The following is a 27,541-nucleotide window of genomic DNA, read 5'->3' as shown; positions in this document are numbered from 1 at the left end:
CTATAGGCCACACAATCAAGGGGAGCCTATTGACAAAGCCTTCGTATTCCAGCTACAGGAGGCATAACACTCACAAGCCCTCATCCTGCTGGAGGACTTCAGACACCCTGACATCTGCTGGAAAAGCAGCATAGCGAGCTGTAGGCAATCCAGTAGATTCCTGGAGTGCACTGAGGATAACTTCCTCAGTCAAGTAATAGGTCTACCAAGGAGCATGCAGTACTGCATCTGATGGTCACCAACACAAGTGAGCTAATCAGTAATGTCAAGATTGGAGGCAGCCTGGGTTGCAGAGGCGGAGTGATCACGTACTGGCAGAGTTCGCAGTCCTGGGGGATAAGGGTCAAGAGAAGTGTAAAGTCAGTACTCTTAAATTTTAGGAAAGAAAAGTTCTAGCTGTTCAAGGAGTTAAGTCAGTAGGACTAACTCTGGGAAACTGCCAGAACAGAGCAGAACAGAGCTGGCAGATCTTTAAGGATGCTTTCCATAGTGCACAAGAGCTAGCAATTCCCAGGTGTAAGAAATCAAGGAGGGATGGCAAGAGACCAGCATGGATGAGTCAAGACCTGCTGGTCAAACTAGAAGGCAAAATGGAGATGCACAGGCAGTGGATGGAATGACAGGTATTCTCGGAAAAGCACAAGGACATTGCCTGGTTGTGGAGGCAGTCTCTTCTGAACCTTCTTCTCAACTTAGTTCCTAAGACTGTACAAAATCCAACTCTCACCTTAACCAAAATGTTCACCTACCAACCCCTCGCAAAATCATTAGCTATTACCTTCAGCAATATTACTCTTGTCCCAGTCCTAAGACTAGCAGTTAAGGACAAGCAGTTAAGCCTTGGCAACCCCCAAGATCTTGATCTAATCCTATATACGTTTTTTACCTTATGGATCCTTCAAAATTCAGCCTCTATACCAGTTTAGAACCAAATTTTATCTCTACCTCTAAAGCCATACCTCAACAATCAACAAGTCACCATTTTACATTTAGATAGGTAACAGCTATCATGCTTGATATTCTCATTTCAAATTTAAAGGTAGCTCCAGCCCAAGAAAAAGCTGCACATCATTATCTGTTTTACTCTGCCAATGTACAGCAATTCTGCTGGGTAAGGAGTGCTCACTGGTACTCAGGCATGAGACAGTAAAGCCCATGGAACTACTAGAAGTAATTAAGGAAATACAGCGCAACAGTTGTTCTGAATTTCTCCATTTAGAATGCAATATGTGAGAATAATTCTATCCTACCTGCTACTGAATTTATTCTGTATTTTGCTACATAGCTTTTAAGCAGTTTCCTCATAGCTGGGTCAGAAGCTTCTTCCAATGCACATCTTCCCATCTCATTTTTTAATAAGGGATCAGCTCCATAAAAAAGTAATAACTGTGCCATCTGGAAAAGGAATTTTTTCAGGTTGTTTATTTTCTGACAGTATTTTCCATACTCCTTCCTTATAAGGGCTTATCTCTCCTGTTGCTCGACAACATGAGCAACTAAAACCAAATCTAAGGCCTAGGACAAATAATCCTTCTCTATTCTAGTTAACAGACCCCAAGCATTCCTCTAGATGCATCGTTATCATCTTACTATTTTCATGTTCACAAATTCATCCCAGTTTTTAATCTGAAGTTTTCTCAATACATACATGCTAAGAACAGATCAAATAAAAAAGAGTTCAATCCACAGCAAAACCCCTATTAGGCTTCACAGGTTGTCTCAAATCTCCAGATTTTTTTCAACAAGTAATGTTGAGAACTCTTCTCCCTTAATGAGATCATTATATCACATATGATCACACTTATATGCTCTCTCATACATTCACAATTTTTCTGAAATAAGAAATTAATTTTGCCATATTGTAGGTGCAGAAACAAATAAAGCAGTCAAAAGGTGTATTTCCAGTATACAGTAATAACTTCACTAATAGAAGGTAGCATTGAAAAAAACAGCTCCAAATACCATGTTACCAAAAGCTGTATTACTAAATCACTATCACTATTTTGTTGCTAGTCAGAAGCAACAAAAATTAAGTCTGACAGACCACTGCAGTGATGCAGCTATACTGGTCCTGAGGAAATATAGTGTCACCATGTACTATCAATCCCTGTGGATATACCAGCTCATATAACTGTAACACAGCTCTGTGTTGAATGATGTTGGTGCACCCCAAGTGACGTAGCTGAGACCAATATAAGGACAAAACCTAATACACCCCACAAAAAAAAAAAAAAAAACACCTAAAAAATCTTGGAAATATGTAAGTATTAGGCAGCATATGAGCACTTCTAGTGAAAGAAACGGCAAGGAGGTGAAAGGAGCATGCAGAACTCCTACATAAACCTGAGCCACCCGAGGAACCTCTACAGACAGGCCGAGGCAACCAGTGACAGACTGAAAGAGGATCCACAATGCAGACACAGGCTTATGAAACCACAGCATTCGGCAACAAAACTCATACTTAATTCAAATTGACTATTCAGTTGACTTCCTGTTTAAGACCATACGAAACACAAAGTCATGCCTTCATAACCCTCTGTGCTATGTGATAATAGACAAAACATGTCTGTGCATGGCTGTGGCTGCACACCATACATGTATGTTTATCAAATAATGAAAAAGTAATTAAAACTCCAGAGGACTGCTCAGGTCATAAATTGTTCTGTAAGGTGATTACAAAACAACTGAAACATTATTAAACAGGAGCAATCTGTTCCTCAGTACTTCAGCTATTGTCCCAAACAGTTAGAAAACCAATTGATTTCTGCTGTTGGACAAATCTTGTAAAGCATGGAATGGTTTGAACAGAAATAGGGCAGAAAGAACTTGGAAGCTCCCGAATCTATCCATAATCTGAAAAGACCAGCGATGTGTAAAAGGATTATGTGACCTTTTAAGCCCAACAACAATAATTTATATCCCTAAACCATAATTCGTGTTCAGTTTGGAATATACCTCATAATGGCCCTCCTTAGCTGCATCTTGCAATGGTGTTACTTGTTCATATCCTCTAGCATCAACATCAGCTCCTGCTTTCAAAAGCTCATTTGCAATCCTGTAAGAGCCTTCCACACTTGCTGTATGTAGTGCAGTCCAGCCTACAGAAAAGAAAAACCTGTATTTCATGTTTGTGTGAAATAATTTATAAAAATTTATGTCAGTTTTAGGTTGTCTATTTGGTAAATATTTGAGAGTATACTGAAAAGGTAAAAACTGTCGTAGGAAGAAATGTTTATGAAAAAGTCACAAGGTTTGGTAGATCTCATTCTTTTGTTAAAATTTGCACTTGCTGAAGAACCACATGCTGCTGTAACAATATTAGGTTTAGATTTGACAGTTTTGTTATGAAAGAAGAGAATAAAAATCATTTCACCCACATCTTAGTAATTTCTCCCCCAATAAAACATAAGTTCTATTTTAAGAAAAATGATTTTTTTTTTATAGCACCCTTTTATTTACATAGCTATGCTGAAGAGGGTAAGTGATAAAGAAGAGACAAAATAAGGACCTGGACTCTTTACTGTCAAACAAAAATGTTTTCTAAGACTACCAAAGAACAGTATGAGTGCCCAAAGAAAGCAATGAAAAATCCTTACTGAAATTCCATATCCATTCCCAGCTATATATAATAAACCAAGATATGAGCTTCATGACACACACAACAATTCTACTCCATGAAGGATGGAGTGGATGGATGGATAACAGATGTAATGTAAGTCTCTGAACTGGGTTATCATAGGCCTGCATCAGCTCCTTAAACATTCACTATGTGACAGGTTTTTGTATGGTGAGAAAAGTAAGAGGAAAAGACAGAAAATTTTCTATGTCCTACCTTCCAGCTCTCAAACAACCATGCCCTCCAGAAGACCATTTTGATTGGCAGACTTACTCTTCAATCATCTCCCATCATCAGAATGCTGTCTGGGCCTAACTCACATACTAAATATGTTAATTAGTATGTGAATCTGGCTTATTATGACTGTTTTGCTCTCACTGTGCAAAATTATCTTAATTTCATTGGAAAGTGAAACTCCTGAGGATCTTTGATACACCACCCAACCCAGAATATTGTATATCTGTATAGAATTGTGTTTGTTATGGCCACAGGATGTTGCACCAAGTTGTCAAAAAATCTTGTGCTTTTAGGCTTTGTTCCCAAATGCTTGAAACTCAACTGCGTTTTAACTACATTGCCTAATTCTGACAGCACTTCAAGATGAGTGGTTTTATAACTGTATAATCTGTAAAACACTTAACTTCCATTTTACAGAGCCTATTTCATTAAAAAACTCTACTAACTCTATACTCCGGAGCAAAAGCTTCATATGTGTTAAGCAGAGGATAAAAAAAGGTTCACTTGGAAGAAAGTACCTATTCCTTCTTCAGTAAAAAAGTATCCTATGTCTGAGATAATAAACCGAAAAATTGAACCTGCAACATGTACAATTGATAGAGTTTAGCAACATCGTTCTCTGAGGATATTTTGCGAACTCCTGACGAAGGCGAAACACAAGTTTCATTGCCACTTGTTTTTCAGCTCCCTTAAGGCACTGTGAATAACAACTCAAACTGAGAGCACAGACAGTATTTCCTCCATGTTGTCCATATCCTCTGCGCTGATGTCTAGGAAATAAAACAGAGGGAAAAAACCCAACCCAACCCAAAACCCAAACACGAAAGAACCCAAGAACTCAGTAAGTTACTGTAGCACAAGAATAAGGAAAAATACTAGGCTAAGATATGCACAATCACTGGTGGAGTACTTTCAAGGAAGAGAAAAGGCACAGAAACAGAATATAATGATCAGAACAATGATTCCCAAAGAGCCCAAGATGAAAGTACATTTCAAAGTGGCACAGGTCTGGTAACTCCTGAAAGTACACAAGTCCATGAGATCTGACAAGATGCCTTCGTGGGTCTTGTGGGAACTGGTGGGTGTAGTCGCCAAGCCATCTTCTATCATATTTCAGAAACTGTGGCAGCCTGGTGAAGTTCCTGCTGATTGGAAAGGGGAAATATAACCCCCATTTTTAAAAAAGTTAAAAATGAACACGCAGTGAACTACAGGCTGGTCAGCCTCACCTTAGTGCCCAGCAAGATCATGGAGCAGATCCTCATGGAAACTATGTTAAGGTTTATGGACAATAAGAGGGCAATTGGTGACAGCCAACACGGTTTTACTAAGAGCAAATCATACCTGAAAATTTGATGGCGTTCTCTGGAATTACTGGATAAGGAAAGAGAGACTGACATCATCTACCTGGATGTGCAACGCATTTCACACTGTCCTGCACAGCATTCTTGTCTCTAAATTGAAGAGGCATGGATTTGACGGATGGAGCACCCAGTAGATAAAGAATTGGCTGGGTGGTCGCACTCAAAGAGTTATGGTCAACAGCTCAATGTCCAAGTGGAGATCAGTGATGAGTGGTATTCCTCAGGAGTCAGTACTGAACTGCTGCTTTTCAGCATCTTTGTCAGCAACATGGACAATGGGATTGAGTGCGCCCTCAGCAAGTTTGCTGATGACACCAAGCTGTGTGGTTCGGTTGATATGCTGGAAGGAAGTGATGGGATCCAGAGGGACCTTGACAGGCTTAAGAGATGGGCCAATGCCAACCTCATGAAGTTCAACAAGGCCAAGTGAATGGTCCTGCACCTGGGTTGGGGAAATCCCAAGCACAACTACAGACTGGGCATGGACTGGATTGACAGCAGCCCTGAGGAGATGGACTTGGGGGTGCTGGTTGACAAGAAGCTCAACACGACCCAGCAACATGCACTTGCAGCCCAGAAAGCCAACCACATGCTGGGCTGCAGCAAAAGGAGCATGACATTAGGGAGAAATGATGGTGGTGAAACACCAAAACAGGTTGCCTAGAAAAGCTGTGGCAGCCCTGTCCCTGGCAGTGTTCAAAGCCAGGCTGGAAGGGACATTGACCAACCTGGTCTAGTGGAAGGTGTCCCTGCCTGTGGCAGAGGGGTTGAAAGTAGATGAGCTCTAAGGCCCTTTCCAACCCAAACCATTCTATGATTCTATGGTTCTGTACTTCTTTCTGATTACACCTTCTTTACTAACAAAAGAAGTTGGGCTAGGTCAGCCTCTCATCTTTTCACGGAGTTCAATTAAAACGAATTTTGTGCACTTGTGCTCCTTTTGCACTAAAAAATAGCTGCCAAAGTCTGGGCAATGAAGAAACAGTGGCCTGGCAAAATGTGCAAAGGCAAAAAAGGAAGTATCTGTGAGGCCAAAAACTGAAACCAGTGCACTTTAGTACACTTGACCACAGAAGCTGCAACTTAACCCACACTAGCAACGCTTCTCTGTCTGACATCAGCAGGTGGCTTTGAAACCATTATAAAAATACTTTATCACAAGTTAACACACATTACCAGTCACTCTTAGCTTTAACGACTGAGCCCTATGCTGTAAAAGTCTGAAATTCGCTGCTACTCAATCCATCTCAATATTTTCCAAAAGACAAAGATTTTCTACCTTAATTTTGGTCTGTTATATGCTCGCATTACGCAACATCATTCAACTGCAGAACACTTTTTTGTTGTTGCTGTTCCCACAGAACAGTTGTGAAATCCTAGCCACTGCACTAGATGGAAACATTCTAAGAATGACTCAAAAGTTTTCTACCAAATGAGCCAACCGTCTGTGAATCCATTTTCTCTATTGTTATGGAAGTTTAGAGAGCATGAAGGATGAGACACGGAATTGCAAAAGAAGGAACAATAGTTTTACATTTGAAACAATCAGTTGCTACTTTAGGGTCTGGCAATGTCTTTGACACAGAATATCACAAGTGAAGCTGGATAAAGTGAACTGCTTCACCAAAATGTTCACAGCTGGCCACTACTTGTCATGCTTTTTTTTCCTTTTTTTGTGCCAAAGATGAAGTAAAAATGTAAAATTCCAAGTACTCAGAACTTTACAAAATCAAAGCAGTGCTAAATTATGAAGCTACAACTTCCTTTACGATCCAAGGAACAAAATCACAGACCCTGAAAAACTAAACTGGACAATTTAAATCTTGGCATTTCAAGTTGCCACTGAAATGGAAAAAAAAAAAATAAAAATTAAAACCATTACACTGATTATTTAACTAAGAGACTGTTTTGTGATAAAAATGAACAGGATTGTTGAATCAAGTCTATGTAAACTCAACTGCATCACTTTGCAATTTTTTAAGTGCTTATTTTCTCCATGAATTTTTTTTTAAATATACTTTCATACATAGATCTATATATTTTCTCATGATCAGTTACCAAGTTAAAATAAAAATTTAATAATCTACTGGCTAGCCACAAACCTAGTGTCTTGTCCGCTGCACAGACTCATAATACGCACCTTTTACTGGCAGGTACTTGTTTTGAAATAGTATTTTGACACAACTGCAACTTACCAGCATAATCCCGAATATTTACATTTCCACCGGCTTTTATTATGTTATGTACAAGGTCTACATCTTGATGAAAAACAGCCCTATGCAGTAAGGTTTCACCATATAGATTCCTCCTATGGATGACTGAAAGTGAAATGGGGCAAACTGGATTTACAGAATTCCTACCAAAGGCTTCTTGTCCTGAAAAATAATGCAAAAGATCTGTGAAACAGAAAAATATCTTTCCTCTCTTGTTTTCAGCTTGCATTAAAGTTAGTAAATAAGCTTTCTGGAGAAAAAAAATGGTCCCTCAATCTAGCAGAAACAAGTATCTCAAAAAAAAAATTATCAATTAAATAGTAATACTATTCAATAAAAGATGTTGTAGCGAATTCCATAACAAAACAACTGAAATTCAATGCACAGAAATATGATTTCGTAAAAGTGTGTCCCTTTTAATGACATTTTCTCAAAGTGCATTGTTTCCCACTGGATAATAAAACTGCTACTCTAGGTTACAATTCATTACAAGACATGCATTTCAATAGCTAGTGAGTTATTCAGTATTTTCTCTTTTCTTAAATATCAATTTTATCAGCCATTCTTTTGTATTCATTTGTATTTCAAAACCTCCACTTTGTGAGCAAGGAATATTTACACTATGATAGTGATTGAGATTAGCTCCCTTGGACTACTTTTACCCATCACTGAACAACCAGTTCAGCCATTTCTGCAATGAGCAAAAGGAACAGTTGTTCGGGAATATGAGGTCTAAATGCAAAAAAATAAATGTAGAAAGATACTATTTTTAATTTTCATCTTATTGTTTTACAAACAAATATGATTTCCCATTATGCACTCATTACAGTTTTTTAGCTTGGGTTAAATTATTTCCAACACATATATGAGCTGTCCTGTACTGCACTAGCAGTGCTACCCCAGCATACCCTCATGCTGTGGAGAAGAGCATCCTGGCTACTTCCCCTTCTGAAAAATAGGGAAGAAAGAAGGGAGGAAAGAAACAACAATGCATAGCCTAGGCCATTAATTCATCTACTAATGAAAAAACTTGGGACAGTAGGCTATATACACTGCTTCTCTCCACTTCTATAGATCTGGCTCACTACCCCTAATACTCCACCTGGGTGTCAGAAACAGCCATTTTAAGTATGACCTTACAAACTCATAGTTTTCCTTGAGCTGCAACTCAGAAAGCCTGACGTCTCTCCTGGTTTGCACATTGTCATATACTGTGAGCTCAGACTAATCCCCAACCTTCTTAAGTTCTTGTCTCTGTGTAGATTTTTAGAATCTAATAGGTATGAGTTTACTGAGGACCACACGGACAGTCCCCCTCTACTCTACCTGTCCAGCCTTGCAAGACCTTAATCATTTAAGATACTGCATTCCCTAGTCAAAGCTGGTCTAAACCTGCTAAGCAGTTCAGCAGGGATTAAATCACAGACATACACAGAACAAGGCAGAGTTTTGTGTTACACTTAATCCAATTTAACCTGCTACTTTGCCAGGACCTATTTCCCATCACTTCTGCCCTGCCTTCCTGGTGTCTGACTTAGTGGAAAACAAATGGTGCTTAATGATCCAAACTGACCCTTTTCATGGGGTTGGTTTTTTTTCAGTGAATGACCAAACTAAGATGACTCACAAACCTGACGGCTAGATCTGATGTGAAAGGGAGGCAAACTTGCTAGACTGGATTAACATGAAGCTACCTCAATAGGCAATGCAACTCCTTCTGTAAAAATCATGCTAAAAACTCAACAGCTTGTTTTCTGAGTGGGAATTAGTAAGTCAATTTGAAATAGATGAGCAGTTAGTCATACAACTTTAAATCTCATAAAAACAGTGCTTCCACTGGGAGTAATTAATGAAAAGGTTTGTTAATTTGAGGTAGAATTACTCATATGTTGTAAGATCCAAGATGTAGCTGTTACAGTTCAAATACTTCCAAACTTTGAAAGCTGTTTAAATGATTGTAGGTGGACAGACAAATCCAGACTGAGTGGGCTTAAAAAAAAACACCTTCTAAAACCCCAATCTTAAAGGTTCTGGAGTGAGCACTTAAGTGAGAAAATTCTGTATTCTGCTACACATTTCTTCTCTGAGGCAATGAATTCCTCTGCATGCATCTTCAAAGGATGAAAAATTGCAATCTTTCTCTCTGACAAAGCACACTGCAAGGAAAAATACTTCAAAAGAGTGCTCCGTGACTGTTGTAGTGAAGTCCTTATAATGCTATATTTGAAACAGGGTAACAACATCAGGCATTCAAAACAGGAAGAACTGGTTAAAATAGGTCAATTCTTGAGCATGGCAATGCCCTCAGAATGATGTCGCACACAGAACACTAGATTTCAGAAGGATTTATAAATGTGTATTAGGATCTACATTTTTGCTCTGCATGAAAATGTTTCTCCTCTGCTTTTCAAAATACATGATTTTTATTTTTTTCATATAAAATACTGTGATAGAAACTGCATCCTGAAAAAAAAATCTCATGATTCTTAAGGCGTTTAAGAATAAACTCTTTAAGAAAAAACGTTAGGTTGCCAATATGTAGGTCTAAGTAACTGAGAGAAATTATCAATAACTTTAATCATTAAAATGAATTTTTATACCATCCTTTTAAAACAAATCCATGTCCCAATATATTGGAAAGGTTATGAATTATATTTGATTCAGTATAGTTGTTCAAATAAAAAATCAACAGACATCTTACTCAGTTTGTTTTTGATTCTCTTGCTCCTTCTTCTTTGCTTAACTTCACAATCCTCATTCAGAGTTATTTCTTGGTATATGTTTGTTTCTAGATCCTGCTTATTTTCAGAAGTAGATTCCTGAATTTCACTGACAAGAGATTTGCTTAGAATCAACAAAAACATATAATTCTCCATATAAATCTACATTCTCTATATAAATATATATATGAGAGATAAAAACATCAATATATTTGATTTTTAAATGAAGTCCGTAATAGCATGCAAGTATACAGGCTAACCTAGGTAGTACTGAAAAAAGAGAAAGTCAGAAGAGAAACTTACTTCCAGATCTCCAAATAAAAAGGTACCATTTACCTTTTCATCATTTATAGCCATTCACATGAGGAATGGGTACTCCGTATGTTACATTAATTTAAAAAACGAATATAAGAATATTATGCATGATTTTGTCATACTCAAAATCCTTAGCTTTGTTTCTTCTTGTACTGCCACTGTGAGACATTCTCTGCTGAGTTCCTTCAAGCATTTGGCAGTGACTGGAAATAGGAGCTCTGCACTCTCTTGAGGAGGTCTCGCTCAACTGCATTGCTTTCCTTGATGTTGTTTGGGCTGCTTCGGCACATGCGGCAGCATTCACTGAATGTGCACCTCCCTGAACAGTTTGCTTTTCACTAGAGGTGGCACCCCAGTAATCAGAAGTTACTTCTTTCTCTCTTTGCTGATCACCCACAGGCTATAACAAAAAGTAAACGTTACAAGGAACTGGTAGCAAGCAGTTAAAGCAAGGGTAGTATATACAGAAGCCGCAAGAACATTATCTTATATGTATGCTCACAAAAAACAGAGGGGTTGCTTAACCAAATAACTGGAATTCTACAGAGACAACAGAGAGAGGCTGCCAAAGGAGAAGCGCTCCTAAAGTAGTATGTGCTCCTGGCAGAATTAGCCAAGGAAATCTGAATACTCAGAATGACAACTTAAACAACAAATCTAGACTGGCTGACAGTGAACAAAAGCTGTTACTATCTGAAAGATGTTTGGTTGGACATATGAAATGACTTAACAGATTCATTTCAGCTTCCTATGGACATGAGCTCCAGTCCTAAAAAATAAAGTGATATTTAAGATGCCTTAAACTAGCCCATTTTATCTCACTCTTGCACAAACCTAGGTAAGTGCACAAGATCAGGAATCATGTCTCATCTGAGGTTCAGTAACTTCCACCTAAGATGTTGCTTCTAAAGACATACCATACCTGAGCTACAGCCACCACAGATGAGATTCACTTCACTTACCTTCAGCCTTCTAAAAGCCAGGTATCTAGACAACACTAACATTCTTGTTACCCCTACCGCTAGTGAAGAGGAAGAGTTACTTCCAGACATGATGGTAATTCACATTGTCCTAAGTTGTGCAAAGGGGAACCTAAATGACTGGTGTATACCAGAGGCTTATCTTTAATAGTCAGGAAGAGAAAGCCCACCCTGAAGATATGTCATCACATGGCAGCTAATTTGAGTATATTCACTGTTTTAGTCAGCAGAGTGTGACATGCTGCAAAGTATCACTCAAGATGCGGAAACCTGGGTACTCATTAGCTCATTACACACTTGAGTAATGCTGAAAGCTGTTAGCACACACACTCAGCAAACATGCATACTGGCTCTTTCACATGATGTGGGAGAACTTGTTAGTCCTTTCTTGGGACATAGATGAAAATTGAGGATTTGCTGATTAATTCTTTTAATTGACACATTCAGCAGATGTGGTCCCTCCAGGTCCAGAGATGATGTGGGTCTTTGGAACTTTCCTTTGAGAGAACATGAGTCACAGAACAGGTACAGAGGCACCAGGAGTTTTTGAAACTCCCATGCTTATTACAGATTTTCATATCAGTCACTGAATTAACTTTTCTGGGATTTCCCATCCCAGCAAGCTCAGACATTTTTGTAACATCAATATCAAAACAAGAAAAACACTACTGGATTTTTAAACAAAAACCAATTCAAATGTATCAAACATGCAAATCACTGATGCCAGTTTATTCTTTACTAAGATTCACAACCCCAAGTAATTTGGCTATTCTATAAAATATTTCATGATAAACATGTTTTTTCAAGTATTAATTAAACTGTATATATACTTGCTCATTTGTTGTCCTCTGCAAGTCAGATCCTCTTAAAGCTTTCATTTCTTCCATCTGAATTTTAGCAAGTTGAGGCTCAGTCCTGTTTGTTATTTGTGTACAGTCATCACCTAATTGGAGAATACTAGGTTCTGAATTTAACCACTCTTCCTCTGTGTTAAGCTGTATCTCATTTGGCACTATAGGAGATCCTGACATGGCATTCAGAGCTGTCACAAGCTCTACTGGCAGTGCATCATTGCTCTCATCTGCTGATGAATCAATGGAACAGAAATGACCTAAATCATCAGGCAATGGGTTTATCACTTTAAGATTTTCAGAATCACTGAGGGATCCCAACAAATCAGTAATTTCAAGATCACTAGTGTCTATATTCAGTTCAGTGAATGCTTCCATGAAAATCTTCCCTACAGATGTCAGTGAAAGATGTGTATCATCATCATGGGAATGTTCTTTTACTGTGTTATCCATGTCAGCAGTGGTCATGCAGGTTCCCTGGCAATCTTCTAAAACATATGGAAACGTATGTTGTGATGTCTGTTCATTTGGAACCATTATCATATCCTCCAGGACATCCAGAAAAACGCTTATTTCTGGAGAGAGATCTTCATTTAATTTCTGTGAAATCTAAACATTTAAAAAAATGTTTACAAAAAGCAATGGAACAACTCTTTCTGAAAAGCATGTCATTAACATTCACTTGAGAAGTAATCCATATAAATACATGTATTTTTTTTTGTAATTTTTGTGCAAACTACTATAGCCTTCCTAAGAATTCATATGATTTCTCAACAAGGGTCAGAATGAAGTCTCAGTTTCAAAAGTAGAGCACCTCAAATGTTTACTTCCCTAGCAGTGAAAATCCAGAGTAAGAGAGACTAAATCTTTCATAAAGCCAAAGATATTATGTCATTGCCAATGACCTGAGGGTATTAAAGGGCTTCAAAAAAAAGGCCTTATGTGTCACCCAGAAATAATGAAAGCTAACATATTCACAATAATATAAAAAGCATGGTTAGTAAAACACAATGCATGAGTTTTGAGTATGTGATTATGTGGATCCCACACAGGTATGGAGAATTTCTGCTTCACAAGCTTCAGTTCAAAACTTTAGGCATATGTTTGGAGGCTGAATGTTTGAGTTTCCACAATACAGAATTGTGAAATACAATGATAGAATACAGAGCCACAAAACCATAACTGTTCTTGGAAAAGTAATACTACTACTGTTTTTCTAATATTCTGAGCTGCTTTCAACAGGTTCATCCATTTTTAAACCAATTAGCAGCTTTTTTGAAGTTTTTCTTATCCCTGGTCCAAATACTTCTGCAGAAAATCAGATGCCTCAGCAGAACTAAACTGTGGTTTTTTTCTAGATAACATTTGTATATAATGGTGCTGTTGTTTAGTAATATTTGGTCTGAAGGAAATCTATTTCAATACATTTTTAGACTCTTGCTGCCAGCAAGTGGCAATACTGGGCACTGCAGAATCCTTTAACCAGTGGTAATGTAATTTTGATAAAGCTCACACACAGTAGAACAGAAAGGGCAGAAATCTGACAGCACTAACTCACATTCAGTTTGTAAACCATTGTAAATTCTTGACTCTAGTTGAAAATTATTTCCTAGTTTTCTATTTCCTAACTTGTACCTGTGCAGCTAATTGTTCTTTTTTAAGTACTGATTACTTCTTACTTTATTGTATTGAATTACAATTTCTTTTTGGACTACGTCTCTAATTTGTGCAGGCTTTAGACAATTGGGAAAAAAAAACAAACCACTGGGATGGCTTTCTGTACTTGAAGAACTGTGGTATAAACAGCGTGTATGTACATTACAAATCTCCCAACAAAAGGGTTCAATGCGTTTGCTGAAGGGCAGGTGAAACTTACATTTATATTAATGCAGAAGTACCACACAGGCATAAAAGAATAATTTTGCAAGATCCTAAAAACCCAAATCCCAAGTAAAATCCAATACTTTAAATGTGACTGGTGTTCACAACCCCCCCACTATCCTCATGTGTTATTATTCCCTTAATCCAGGCACAGATTTACTGACCTTCTGGCATCGGCCCAGAATCTCTTATTTCCTCATCTTACCCAGTTAGCATACACTGGTAACAGCTGAGCATGGCTACAGCCAACGCCAGCCTCAGCTGATGCAGAACACCACACCAGACAAAGCATGTGAACAGAGAAGTCAACCACAGCTTTCATCAAAAAAAAAAAAAAAGAAAAGAAAATTTACTTGTCTGTGGATATAAAAACTGTGCGTTAATAAACTCACGGCAATGAAGGCCGGTGAGCAAGCCAGGCTTACCCAAGCCTTAGATATCCAACTCTCCTTGTGCACTACATGAGCAAGCTTTAATCTGGCCTGCCAGTTCCAGCAGACGGCACTGCATTCACATCAATGCAAGGAACTTTTTTTCCATGTGTTTTGAGAACAATTAAGAAGTTATCGAGAAATCAGTGGCTATTTGGTGTCACAGACTGTGGCTTTCAAATGTTACTGGACTAATACTGAAGCATAAATAATAAGGATGTAGTGGACATGTTAAGTGGACTCCTCTATCTGCTAGCTTGGAGTCAAAACAGCAGAGGAATTCAGCCTTTCAATACACAGATGCAAGAGAATCACTGTATGAGTTAAGGGAGTTAAGGTGTCAGAAAGATCAACATTATCATCTGAGCTGAAGATTACTTCTATATAGTGGGACATGAGGGATGCACAGAGAACCACAGAACTGTTGAGGCTGGAAAGGACCTCTTGAGATCATCTAGTCCAGCCCTGCTGCCCAAGCAGTGCCAGCTGCAGCAGGGTGCCCAGGACCACATCCAGTCAGGTTCTGAGTATCTGCGTAAGATGGAAATGCACAAGGTTTCTGTGCAACCTGTTTCAGTGTCTGGCTACTCTCACAATTAAAAAGTGAGGGTTTTTTTGTTTTCAGATGGTATTTCTTTCTTTTTGTTTCCATTGATTGTTCTCTGGGCAGTACTGAGAAGTCCGGCTCTCTCATCTTCATTCTTTCGTGTCAGGTGTTCATACATATTGGCAAGATCTCCTTGAGCCTTCTCTTCTCCAGCATGAACAGTTTTAGCTTTCTTGGCCTGTCCTCATACAAAAGATCATAGAATGGTTTGGGTTAGAAGGGACCTTTCAAAGTTCATCTAGTCCAACCCCTCTGCAATGATCAGGAACGTCTTCAACTAGAGCAGGTTGCTTAGAGCCCCATCAATTTGACCTTCAATGTTTTCAGGGATGAGGCATCAGCCAGCTCTCTGGGCAATCTGTTCCAATGTTTCACCACCTTCATTGTAAAAAACATCTTCATTATATCTAGTCTGGATCTGGATCTACTCTCCTTTAGTTTAAAACTGGGGCCTTTCGTTTAAAATTGGGCCCTGCAACAGGCCCTACTAAAAAGTCTGTCCCATCTTTCTTGTCAGCCCCCTTTGAATACTCTGTAACATGTCCCTGGAGCCTTCTCTTCTGCAGGCTGAACAACCCCCACTTCCTCAGCCTGTCTTCACAGGAGAGCTGTTCCATCCCTCTTCATCTTTGTGGCCCTCCTCTGGACTCACTCTAACAGGTCCATGTCTTTCCTGGGCTGAGGACTCCAGAGTTGAACACAGCACTCCAGGTGAGGTCTTATGAGTACCAGTACTCCCAAGCCCTCCTCTGCAGGGCCGCTCTCAATCCCTTCATCCCCCAGCCTGTATTGGTGCCAGGGGTCACCCTGAGCATCATGCAGGACCTTGCACCTGGCCCTCTTAAACCTCATGGAGTTCACATGGATCCACTTTTCAAGACTGTCCAGGTCCCTCTGGATGGCGTCCTATCCCTCAAGTGCCAACCGCACCACTTAGCTTGGTGTCATCTGCAGACTTGCTGAGGGTGCACTCTATTCCACTGTCCATGTCATTGATAAAGGTATTAAACAGTACTGGTCCCAGCACAGAGCCCTGAGTCTCTACTGAACCCCAATCTGAACATGAAGCCATTGACCACCACCTTCTGGATGTGACCATCCAACCAATTTCTCATCCATCAAACAGTTCACCCATCAAACCCAGATCTCTCCAACTTAAAGAGACGATGTTGTTGGGAACCCTGTCAAAGGCCTTAGAGAACCAGATGCACCAGTCTTTTAATTCTCTTCATAGTTCTGCACTGGATGCAGTCCAGTGTGTCTGTATCTTTCTCATACTGAGGACTCAGAACTGGATATAGTTTGCTGGGGGCAGCCTTACCAGTTCTGAGGAGAGGATCACCTCCCTTGACTTGCTGGCAACACTCTTCCTTATGTAGTCCAGGATATTATTCACGTTTGGTACACGAGTGTGTCACTGGCTCATGGTCTGCTTATTTTCCACCAGGATCTCAACGTCTTTCTCTGCAGAGCTGCTTTCCAGCCAGTTGGTCCGCAGCATGTACTCGTGTCCAAGGTTATTCCTCCCCAGATGTAGAACTTCACGTTTTCCCTTGAGGAATTTAATGAGATTTCTCTCTGCCCAGTTCTCCACTCTGCTCAAGTTTCTCTGAATAGCAACACAACTATCTGGGGTATCAGTCACTCAGTACCATCTCTGAACTTGATGAGGGTGCATTCTGTTCCTTTTCCCAGACCATTAATGAAGATATTGAACAGTACTGGACCCACTAGTAACAGACTAACCACAACACATATCAGAGCTGCTACATTGCCAAGATCAAGACAAGCCAGCCAGACTAATTTCTGCTGTCAGGACTTCTATGTAGAGATTACTAGTTTATTAATTTCTCTTGTAAGTATACAAAACTAACACATGCAGGGACTCACTGCCTGGTTGTCAAGGTGGCTGTCTTGCCCTTTCTTCAAATCAGGATACACAAGCCTATGATAGCCATTAGTTCCTCTCATAAGATGTCTTCCTGAAGCACTCAGATCTTGCCAGTGCCAATATCAACCAATATGCAAAAAAAGAGTAATTCACTGCAGTGATCATTTCCAACCTTTTTAGTCCAGGCTCCTAAAATATCCTCTCTGGAGGTATCCTCAATGTGCCCAATCTGCCTGTTCTACAGAGGCTGTTAACTGAAGATAATCTTTGCTCTAAGGCACTTTGATATTGTTCTATTTAACTAATTCTGTACAATGAATGTTTGATTTAATAAACTTGGCATTATAGTTGTATACTGGTAGTGTAATTTTCAAAAAAGGAATAGCCTAGAGGATTTCATTTTTGTCCTTTGTTCCAAGACAAGGGATACTTGACCATGTAATCACTCATATAGTGGTCTTAAATTTCTCTTTAGTGAATTTTAGCAAGTACTGTTTTTCCCACCACCTTAATCAGCCTGCCTGAAAAAAGGAAAGTAAAATAGATTTATATATAATTTTAACTTTTTATTTTTAATACAAAACTATGGGAGTAGCCAGAACAGCCATAATGCTATGATTTCAGCAGAAAATTACACTGCATATTGCTGTATCCACTCCATGCTGGAATGTCAAAGAAGCCATAATGGAACTGGTATCCTCTCTGAGTTAATGGGAGGTTTCCTAAGAAGCTGCAGATAGCAGCAAGCATTATATGTACCCAGTAAGATCCTCTCATTTCTCTAGCACCTATGCAGCTGATGCCACTAGTGGTCAGAAATTCTCAAAACTGCCCATGACACTGCAGTAGGACTTGGTAATAGCAGTTACTTTTTGCTGCAAAAATAGCAACGGAGTAAATTTCAACTAGTTTCTCTGTCCAGCACAAATAGACCTGAAAGCAATGAACCAGTCAGGGTGAACTGAAACTAGAAATCAAAAAGCACAGAGAGCATTGTGTCTCAGAGGAGCAACAGGAGGTAACAATGCAGAGGTTGCAAAGCAGATACAAGTAACATTGCAGAGTTGAAAAATGAGGGAAAAAATAGATCCAAAGCTATGCCCTCACTTTTACCTCATCAGCAGTGAAACCTCTCACTCATGAGCAGCTTTAGTGTTACCAAGGAGGTGTATCAAATAGACTGGTACTACCTATTTTTGGCCACAAGTCATTACTCCCTAAAAGAAGGACAGTTACAGATAATCTGTTCCTCCTCAAAGACTTTCCTAATATCTCTCCCATAACTTTCATTGATGGAAAATATGTTTTAAGTGACTAAAAGTCTTCATTACTTTAGCTTCCTTAGAGATTCTGGGTCATGGTGATGTCTTTCCTACTTCCCTGTTACTGCTATGCTTCTACACTTGTGCCCTGCAAGCTTAATAACTGCAGTTCCTACCCAAAAAGCAGGAAATAAAAATTAGCTCTCAAGTTGTTTTCATCTAGTGCACTCGGTGGCAGTTTCTACAGCTGTGTGCTTGCTTTTTAAAATGAAAGAACCAGGATTTTTTCAGTAAAATATGGTCTATATTAATTCAGTAAATTATGGCCTATATAAACTGATTAAATTAAATGGTATTTTATATACATTCAGTTGTAAAAATACACTAACCTTTTCTCCTGAATCTTTCTGAAATCCATTCAATTCAATATCTAAATTTAGGAGAGTAAAATATTTCAGTTGTATTTTCCACATCTGAAAGTTATCATCTCTAATAAAACAGCCTCATTTCCTCAGGCTGAAGTTCCAAACGTTAAAAATTAATACAGTCATGTTCCCTAACTGAAATTGATAACAAGGTTTCTAGTTAGGCTCTGTTAGCCACCAGAATATACTCCAGGGCTATCTTGTCACATATCTTCACCGCAGCTTAGAGGCCCATGTTTCCAGCAGATGAAATCGCCGTCCATTCCCCAGGATGAGACCTATTCCCTGCTCTCTGTAATTACAATGCAATTAGACAATACAACTAAACCCAATAATTTACTGCCTCTGAAAAGGGCTGATCCCAATCCCTGTGATTCAATCACCATGTCTTGACATACATGTAACTCCCTGGGAATTTCCTAATCAGAAACGAAGTGAATGATTTTCTACTGGGTTTGCAAAAATTAGCTCAAACAGGGAGACAGCAAAACAGATAGGGCAGTCTTGCACTGCTGAGAGCATATAGGAACGAACAGAAGTACAACTGAAGTAGCAGCAGGTGACAGACAGATCTGGGGAATCACCAGTAGCATTTTTGTTTCTCCTTTCTTACAGATGTCTTTGATTTTGGATATGTTGGTAAGAAGCATGTAAGAACCTTAATGACTGTTACGTTCATGTTTACCTTACATATCCATAGAGCACCTGAGTACCATATGGCTTATAACTTTTGTGAGAAAAGCAACGAAATAGTTTTAAGCTGAAAATATACCACTGGTTTGGGAAAAACATTTATTCAAACAATCCCAACAGAATACTTGCAAGTGTGTTAACCTGTAGTCCAAGACAAGTGTGAAAACTAAACAACTGCTGTAAAGGCCACATATAGTCAGATCCTAAATAAACCTGTAGGGATATTCATCTTCAGCTTCTCAAATTATTTTGCCACAGCTAGAGAAACTTTCAGGTTTGTGCAAAATACAACATACCTACAGAATTATTTTGGTGTCCCTCTACTGCAGCATTCAGTGAAAAACCAGACTTAGAAATATTTTCAGTAAGTGATGGACACTTTATCCAACCTCTGGAATTAAAAAATATAATAAAAAGGTTTTATTCAGAAATAATTGTAATCTGTACAGTTTAGGACAATTTCTACAATATTTTAGAGTTTATTTATGCAGTTTTGTACTTACAATTACATGTGGAAACTACTGCAATTATTTTAAAGGCATACTTCTCTTTACAAGCACATACAGCAACTAAGACTTTCAGCTTTCCTAAGAGGAGCTATGTTTGTATATCAACGAAAAAATGGTCATTCCTATTTTTATTACTTCTTTCTGTATTTCTATTATAAGTTATCTGCTGCTGAAATCATTCCATAGCTTCTAAGAGCAAAAGTTCTAATTTATTTGTTACAAATTTTTTGTTTATTTGTCTAACGTCTAATCCCTGAGTAGTTCACAGTCATTCCTGTTGCTTACACCCTTATATCATTGAAGGTAACATCATTAATGTAAACAAGTACAGTTTGACCCAAACTGGAAACGGAATTGCCACTGACATAAATATAGATGCTTCACTAAGCAAACAAGGAAACTACTTCACAATAGAGTCTTTATAATAAAGTAACATACAAAGGGAATTAGAATTTAATTGTTTAATTATAGTCCACCTGACTGGACTTCCTGTGTGACCTATTATACTCACTGCAGGAGAGACTGAGACTGGTCAGATGTGTATGCCTCTTGAAGTATCTGAATGAAAAAAAAAATTAGCAAGTTAGTAAACAAAGTACTTCATTATTTATTTTCTCAGCTTTATTACATCCTTATACTTCTGTAATTGAGTTGGAAAATGGAATTTTTTGATTCAATCTTTACATACATACTAATAAGACAAAAATCCATTCCACTTCAATCTTCTTTTTGTTTTTTCTTTGTGCTATTTGAGAAAAATGCTGAAAAATAGATCAAGACTGTGAAAGACAGCACTCACCCAGAAGGAAAACATATCATGCAAGTACGATACAAATGCTTTAAATGTTAGGTGTTTTATACATCAAAAGACAAAAAACCAAGGTATTTTTATTTCAACTCCCAGTTTTAATCCTCTTTTTGTAACAGCTGCCTTTTTTCCTTAAGACAGGGTGCTACTCTAGAGACTGTGGAGTTCAGTATACAACTCTCAATATCCGTGGAAAAAGCAGAATTAAAGAACTTAGCTGACAACTTGTTCCATCAGCAAGCTGTAAGTGACAGAGCTGCCACATGCAGGGGCATGAAAGGTCATATAGGTAAGGTGAGAGCTAATACCACAGCAACAACCGATTTCAAACTCTTTAGTAAAAGGAACTTGGATCTGCTTTTTTGCCTCTGTACATAACGGCAAGATCTCCCCTAGCCTGGAACAAGAAGCCTTTATGTGAAGTCTAAGGCAACCAAGGAATGATTAAGACAGGCAAGTGAACTGCAGAACACTTCTGCTCCAGATGAGCCAAGACTGGGTATTACTAGTGGACTATCAGTTTAACAGCTGAAATTTTAAACACATCAGTGACATACAGCGGAGAACATTCACAGCACCAGGAAAACTCTGGGAAAGAATCTGTTAGTGTGGACATAAAGTGATGCCTTATTTGGCTTGCACAAGATATTTGCAACACAGCAAGAGCAACTATCTTAACAACATGAAGAGCAACAGGAGGAGTTGGCCCAGTAAGAAGGACTGCTAAAAGGCTCACTGGTACAGAAAAGATTCTGTAGAAACAGTCTGTGCAACAATCATAGACTGATCTAGTTCAAAAATACTGCAATGGTATAGTTCACAGAAAGGTACCCACTTTGCTAAATACACTCTTGGTACAAATCAGCCCTGATATTTACACAGAACATTATTCAGAGACCAAGCAAGGTCAGCAGGTTAGCAGAACAACTACTAAATCTCTTTGACTAGCTAACATTGCTCAGTCAAGACACTTAAAGCTCAATGGTGTACCTCAGAAGAAGGAGGAGCTATTTTGTCTGCTAAAAAATTAGGTTCTAAGCAAAATCAGTGCGTTGCTGATAGGTTGCAAGGTCTTCTCACATTCTCACATCATAGAAGTTACACAAATAGTATTTGTGGCCATGGACTGCAAGTATCTGGAACAGCCTTTTGTCCTGTTCTCTTGTTTTGGCAAGAAAATTCATGCAAAAATCAAACTATTTTTCTCATTTGAACACTTACTAATGCAGTCAACTATCTGAGGGGACTCCAGATGTGTTCCAAAAAAAGACTGATGCTTAAAAGCTCTAAGTGCCACCGAACAACTTTAGGCGCACTTGGCCAAACTGGGCAAGAAAAAAAAAAGACCCTGAAAAACATGAAAAGCACAAACCTGCATCATGGGGCCTGCCTGAACATGCCTGCCATGGAATAGGGGCTTAGTAGATAACAGCAAAGACCTGTCAGTTGGAAAGAACCTGAATCCTACAAAATCTGTCTGTATATCTACTGCATCTCTGGTGGAAAGGAAGTCTTACTTACAATCTCTTACACGGAATCACAGAATAATTTAGGTTGGAAAAGACCTTTATGATCACTGAGTTCAACCATAAACATAACACATCACGGAACCATGTCCCTAAGTGCCACATCTACATGTCTTTTAAATACCTTCATGGATGGTCACTCAACCACTTCCCTGGGCAACCTGTTCCAGAGCTTGACAACCCTTTCAGTGAAGAAATTTTTCCTAATATCTGATCTAAACCTCCCCTGGCATAACTTGAGGCCATTTCCTCTTATCCTGTCGCTTGTTACTTGAGGGAAGAGACTGATCCTCACGTCACTACAGCCTCTTTTCAGGTAGTTGTAGAGTGGGTGAGGTTCCCTCTGAGCTTCCTTTTTTCCAGGCTAAACCACCCCATGTCCCCCAGCCATTCCTCATCAGACTTGTGCTCAGCATTCACCAGTTTCACTGCCCTTTTCAAGACTCACTCCAGCAACTCAATGTCTCTTGTGTAGTGAGGGGCCCAGAATTGAACACAGGATTTCAGGTGTGGCCACAATCACTTTCCTGGCCCTGCTGGCCACACTATTTCTGATACAGGCCAGGATGTCATTGGCCTTCTTGGCTGCCTGGGTACAAGCTGGCCCATGTTCAGCCAGTTGTCAACCAGCACCCCCAGGTCTTTTTCTGTGAAGAGCCACATTGGTGCAATCTATGCATGCAAATATCAAGGATGAAAGGCTAATACGGTTCCTTACAACATTCAGCGAAGATTTAAATTTTATACTGTCCCTATCCTGTGCATAACCAAGCTGCCAGTGGTATGCCATATAGATCTCCCAGAAAAAAAAATAAAAAGAAAAAAAAAAAGCCAAAACAAATAAAATTGTGAGTTTCTCAAACTATTCGGTGAAAAGTACTAGGTTTCTTTGCTTTTGACTTTTTGTTTGGTGGACAGGGGATTTATCCTTAGATTTGGAAGAATTCCTTTCTGGGATTGCAAACTGGCTACTCCAGTGAGACATATAAAGCCAAAGACTTAGGTTAGGCTGTAGATAGTCATCCCTGCTCCCAGAGGAGAAAGGGAGAGCATAAATGGGCACTTCCCTCACTCTCTCTGTCCTTAGAAAACCATGATAAACTTCAGTCAAGACAATCCTGGGACACACAAGCAGCAAAACAGACTTACAGAAAAAAAGTCTTTGAAATAATAGCTTTTTTTTTATTTATTCACTATTTCCCTTGCTGTCACTTGAGGGAAATATATTTGCAATTCTATAATGCTCTGTCAAAACGTTTACTTCAGTAGAACGAGTGTCTTTTTTCAATGTAGTTTCCATCCTCTAGAAAGCAGTTTAGTTCTTTTAAAAACTCTTCTCATACTGGAAAAAGGATACATAGTGGTCTTTGGACTGGTGAATCCACAACACTAAAGACAGTCTAACAGTTACAGGTTTTAAAATAATCTCAGTTACAGAGTAGAAACCTGTTTGTTTCTAATTGTTTCATGAGTGTGTCCTATGCAGATGGAAAACTGATTGTTCAACTGAACAAGAGTTTATTGACTAGATACCAAATGTGGCAACTAGATAACCAAATGTGGCAAACATATTGAAAGACAGGCTAATTAGCAGAATAGGGAATGCAAAATTATCCATAGAGTACAATAATTAGCCCATCATTATGCAAGCAGACATTCTATTCTGCATTTCAGATTATTATCTTTTTTAAAGAAACAATTGTCCAATCAATGGATCACAGCTAATCTCCTAATGAGTAACTGAAGCATGTATTCTTGCATGGTTAACCCAGATACTTGTCCTTCAGCTTCTGAAGGGAACATATTAAAAACTCTGTCCTCCACAGCTTCTTTATCTTTGTCATGGTCTTGCTCCTCACATACACCCTCATGAAATATCAGGGAAGAGACTTTGATACATTCCTGGAGAGAATGTGCTACACATGTGACAACTGTCATGACATAAAATTCATTTCAGCTGAAAACTAACAGGTTCTTTTGCACATAAATGTGAGCCCCAGTGCGTTTATTAACAATTATTAGCTAGGTATGTGTAGCAGGATACACATAATTTCTATGCTTACTGGATTTATCTGTTGTTGCTTCTGACTATACGTGTGATCACAAAATTTCGGTATAAAACAGATTTCTGGAGAAGCAATTCCTAGGAAAGCAAACAAACAAACAAACAAAAAAGAAAATTACAGTAATTGTAGGAATGAGACTGTGACATATGTGGTGAAGGGATTATAATTAAAGGACATTTAGATTGCCTTAATTTCTATATCACATTCCATAACTCCACAAATTTCCACATAACCCAGTAACTGAGGTATAGAATCATAGAATCATAGAATAGTTAGGGTTGGAAAGGACCTTGAGATCATCTAGTTCCAACCCCCCTGCCATAGCTCTAACTAGATTTTAAAACTACAACATAGGAGAGGTCAGAAATTAATAAAACCAGCTGGGGGGGAATTTATTTCAGTTAGTGTTCTGGCACCCTCCCTGAGTGTGTATTGGAGATTAACTCTTTCCTAAATTTTTTTTTTTAAGTAAAACTGTAATTTTGGTGAGCTGCCTGATCCACTTGACTAAGAAATATTTGTAGTCCTATATGAAATACTTTAACGACTATGCAAAGGAAGAACTTCTCTATGGAAATTAAAAAAAAAAAACCAAAAAAGAAAAGAAAGAAAACCCCTAGGTTTCCAAACTAAAATGTTACTACTGACAGTAATAAAATATACAGAAAATCAATCTTTGTTATGTGTCTCATCACCCAATTGCTAATATAGGAGTATGCACAAATATATGAGCAACGAATATTAATTCCAATTTACTGAATGTAAATTGCCGCAGGCAGAATGCTAAAAATATCATAATCTATTACATTTACAGAGACCAAAAAACCCCACCCAGCCCTCAGACAAATCCCCAGTACAAAAACTGAACAATGAGTCAAATAAACATGCCTTAAACCATGCATGTTGAATGTTGCAAGGGTTTAATTCCAGTGAATAACCACAGACAAATTCAAAATGAGATGATGTGTCTTTCCTCAGACAAAGCTACTGAGCAACTATGAAAGGTTCAGCATCAGGAAATCACAGTGATGTGAAAAGTTTCTGTGGATTTCAACGGGCTGTATGTAAGACTTACATTAACTCAGAGCAGGCTGATTAAAAAACCACAATAGCCTGCCCAGGTCTTCAAACTGACAAAAAGACAACTCAAGAAAAGAAATCCTGAGGAACACTAAGAACACCTTGCGCCACTTGCAGAATGGGTAGTCTCTATATTACTGCAATAAAATGCACAGGACACAAGTCAAATGAATTACATAAAAATGCTGAGGAGGTACCCATAAAACTATTACGTAACTACAACATGATTGCTTATGCAACCTGCTCTAAGGGAGTTACTAGGGAGAATTTTAAGACTTTAAATGAGTGTGTGCACACATTCATGTTAAAATTAATAATACACTTAAAATAATGCATTTAAATATTCCTACCCAAATTTTTTGTGTTAAATAGAATGGATATATTAACAATATTAAAGCTTTTTTTAAAAAATACTACGTGCGACTATAGTAACTACAACTATTATATGTATAGATTCCATTTATAAGCCTTTTATGTGTTTAGATTCCATTTATTTTATTCTGCTCAAACACAATACACATACCCAAATAAAAAGGATATCCCTACACATAGTTCAAGCACTTCCCAAGCCAGACATTCTCAGTTACTAGTACCTAGGAAAAATGGAGAAATTAAGAGCAAGCTTATTTTTCATATATTAAAAATGTGCTGAATATTCTTCTCGAATGAGAGCTAAATCCATGGATATAATTAGGGAGCACATACAGTTCATAAAAATGAACTTCATGAAACGCTTATGTTGAAGTAACATGGACTTGGGCAATACCCACAGCAGCAATTCATAGGAAAAACAACACAGGCAGAAAGAAGAACCTGTCTTACCTTTATGAATTCTTGTTTCTGCTCTTAAATCCACATCCTCACTAAAAAAAGGCAACCTTTGCAAAATAAAATAAAAGGCCATTAAACAGTTGCATGCTCTGCTTTTCACTCCTATAAACTCCAAGGAGAGTTGAGGCAGCCAAAGGCACCATCTTGGCCTCCCCTGGGGACACTGCTAACTGCATACTGGCTGACTGCATCTCTCAAGCTAACACCAACAGTAGAGAACCCCCAGACTGTGAAGATACACCTGATACTCTGCACAGAAAAACTGCAGTAGGGAGGCACATCACTGCTTTACGGATTTCCAAACAATGCTGGGCCACAAGGACAGTACAAAGAAGTGCAGCCATTTGGTAACTTCAACTCTGGCATGTCTTAAAACAATGTAAGAGATAATGTCATGAAAATGGTATCAAGTTAAAGTTGTGGAGAAGTTAACATCAGTAGCAAACATATTCAATAGTGTGGTTTTTATTTTCTCTGATTTGGGTTCTGATACGTTTCATGTCTGCTAACTAAAATGTTATCTGGGAGGTCTGGAGGTTACAAACCCGGAGGCCCACGTGGGAAAATGCACAGGGCCATTTGCAGAGCTGAAAACTACAGTAACTGGGGGCATAAAAACCAGTAAAAAACCCAAACCAAAACCAAAACTAAACAAAGCCAAACCCAAATTAAATGTATGAAATAATCGAGAAGAGCCTTCTGTCAGGCTCAGAAGGGATGGTTCGCGCGTCTGGCTGTTCCTTGCCCGGGTGAAGCGCGGCGGGGGGGAGTCGGAGATCAGCAGCCCGCTTCTCCTCATGGCGGCGCGGGAGCGGCCCCTCAGCCCTCCGCCACACCTGCCGTCCCGCTCGCACAGGTACTCGCGGCGCAGAGCAGACCGCGTTACCTCCTCCTCCACAGGAACTCCTCTTCCTCCACATCGCTTTCCGGCACGGAAGCCTGCACGATGGTCTCGTCGCTGCTGCTGTCCTCGCCGCCGCCGCTGCTCATGCCTGCTTCGCTTCCCGCTGCTCTCCCCGGCTGCCGTCTATGCCCCGCGCGTGCCGCGCGGCTCCCCTCAGCGCACGCGGCGGCCTCTGTCTTGTGCAGCCTGAGCCCCGCGTTGCAGCGGGCCAGCCGGGCGCGGGTCGAGAGAGGCAGGGCGGGAGAGGAGAGCCTGACTGCAGCCAGCGCTGCCTACTGAGCGGGCAAGAGCAGAGGGGCTAGTGGCAGGAGATAAAGGCAGCTCTCCCTGC

General features: G+C 39.2%; 1 protein-coding gene across 1 annotated transcript in view; it reads right to left on the bottom strand.

Moving 5' to 3' along the window:
• ANKRD31 (ankyrin repeat domain 31) overlaps positions 1–27,296 on the bottom strand; it is a gene marked incomplete at both ends in the record, with an annotated part of 63,064 nt that extends 35,768 nt beyond the window's left edge. The window contains 11 exons of the mRNA XM_080638286.1: positions 1,251–1,395; positions 2,956–3,098; positions 7,413–7,592; positions 10,132–10,274; positions 10,588–10,865; positions 12,276–12,905; positions 19,484–19,520; positions 20,507–20,553; positions 24,393–24,472; positions 26,298–26,353; positions 27,193–27,296. Of these exons, the coding sequence (XP_080494412.1) occupies positions 1,251–1,395; positions 2,956–3,098; positions 7,413–7,592; positions 10,132–10,274; positions 10,588–10,865; positions 12,276–12,905; positions 19,484–19,520; positions 20,507–20,553; positions 24,393–24,472; positions 26,298–26,353; positions 27,193–27,296 (1,843 nt within the window). The remainder of the gene's footprint in view (positions 1–1,250; positions 1,396–2,955; positions 3,099–7,412; positions 7,593–10,131; positions 10,275–10,587; positions 10,866–12,275; positions 12,906–19,483; positions 19,521–20,506; positions 20,554–24,392; positions 24,473–26,297; positions 26,354–27,192) is intronic.
• Positions 27,297–27,541: the final 245 nt, after the last annotated feature.

The sequence above is a fragment of the Psittacula echo genome, assembly GCF_963264785.1.
Source record: "Psittacula echo genome assembly, chromosome: Z".
Lineage (NCBI taxonomy): Eukaryota > Metazoa > Chordata > Aves > Psittaciformes > Psittacidae > Psittacula > Psittacula echo.
The sequence above is the reverse complement of the archived record's forward strand: the minus strand, read 5'-3'. Positions and strand labels throughout refer to the sequence as shown.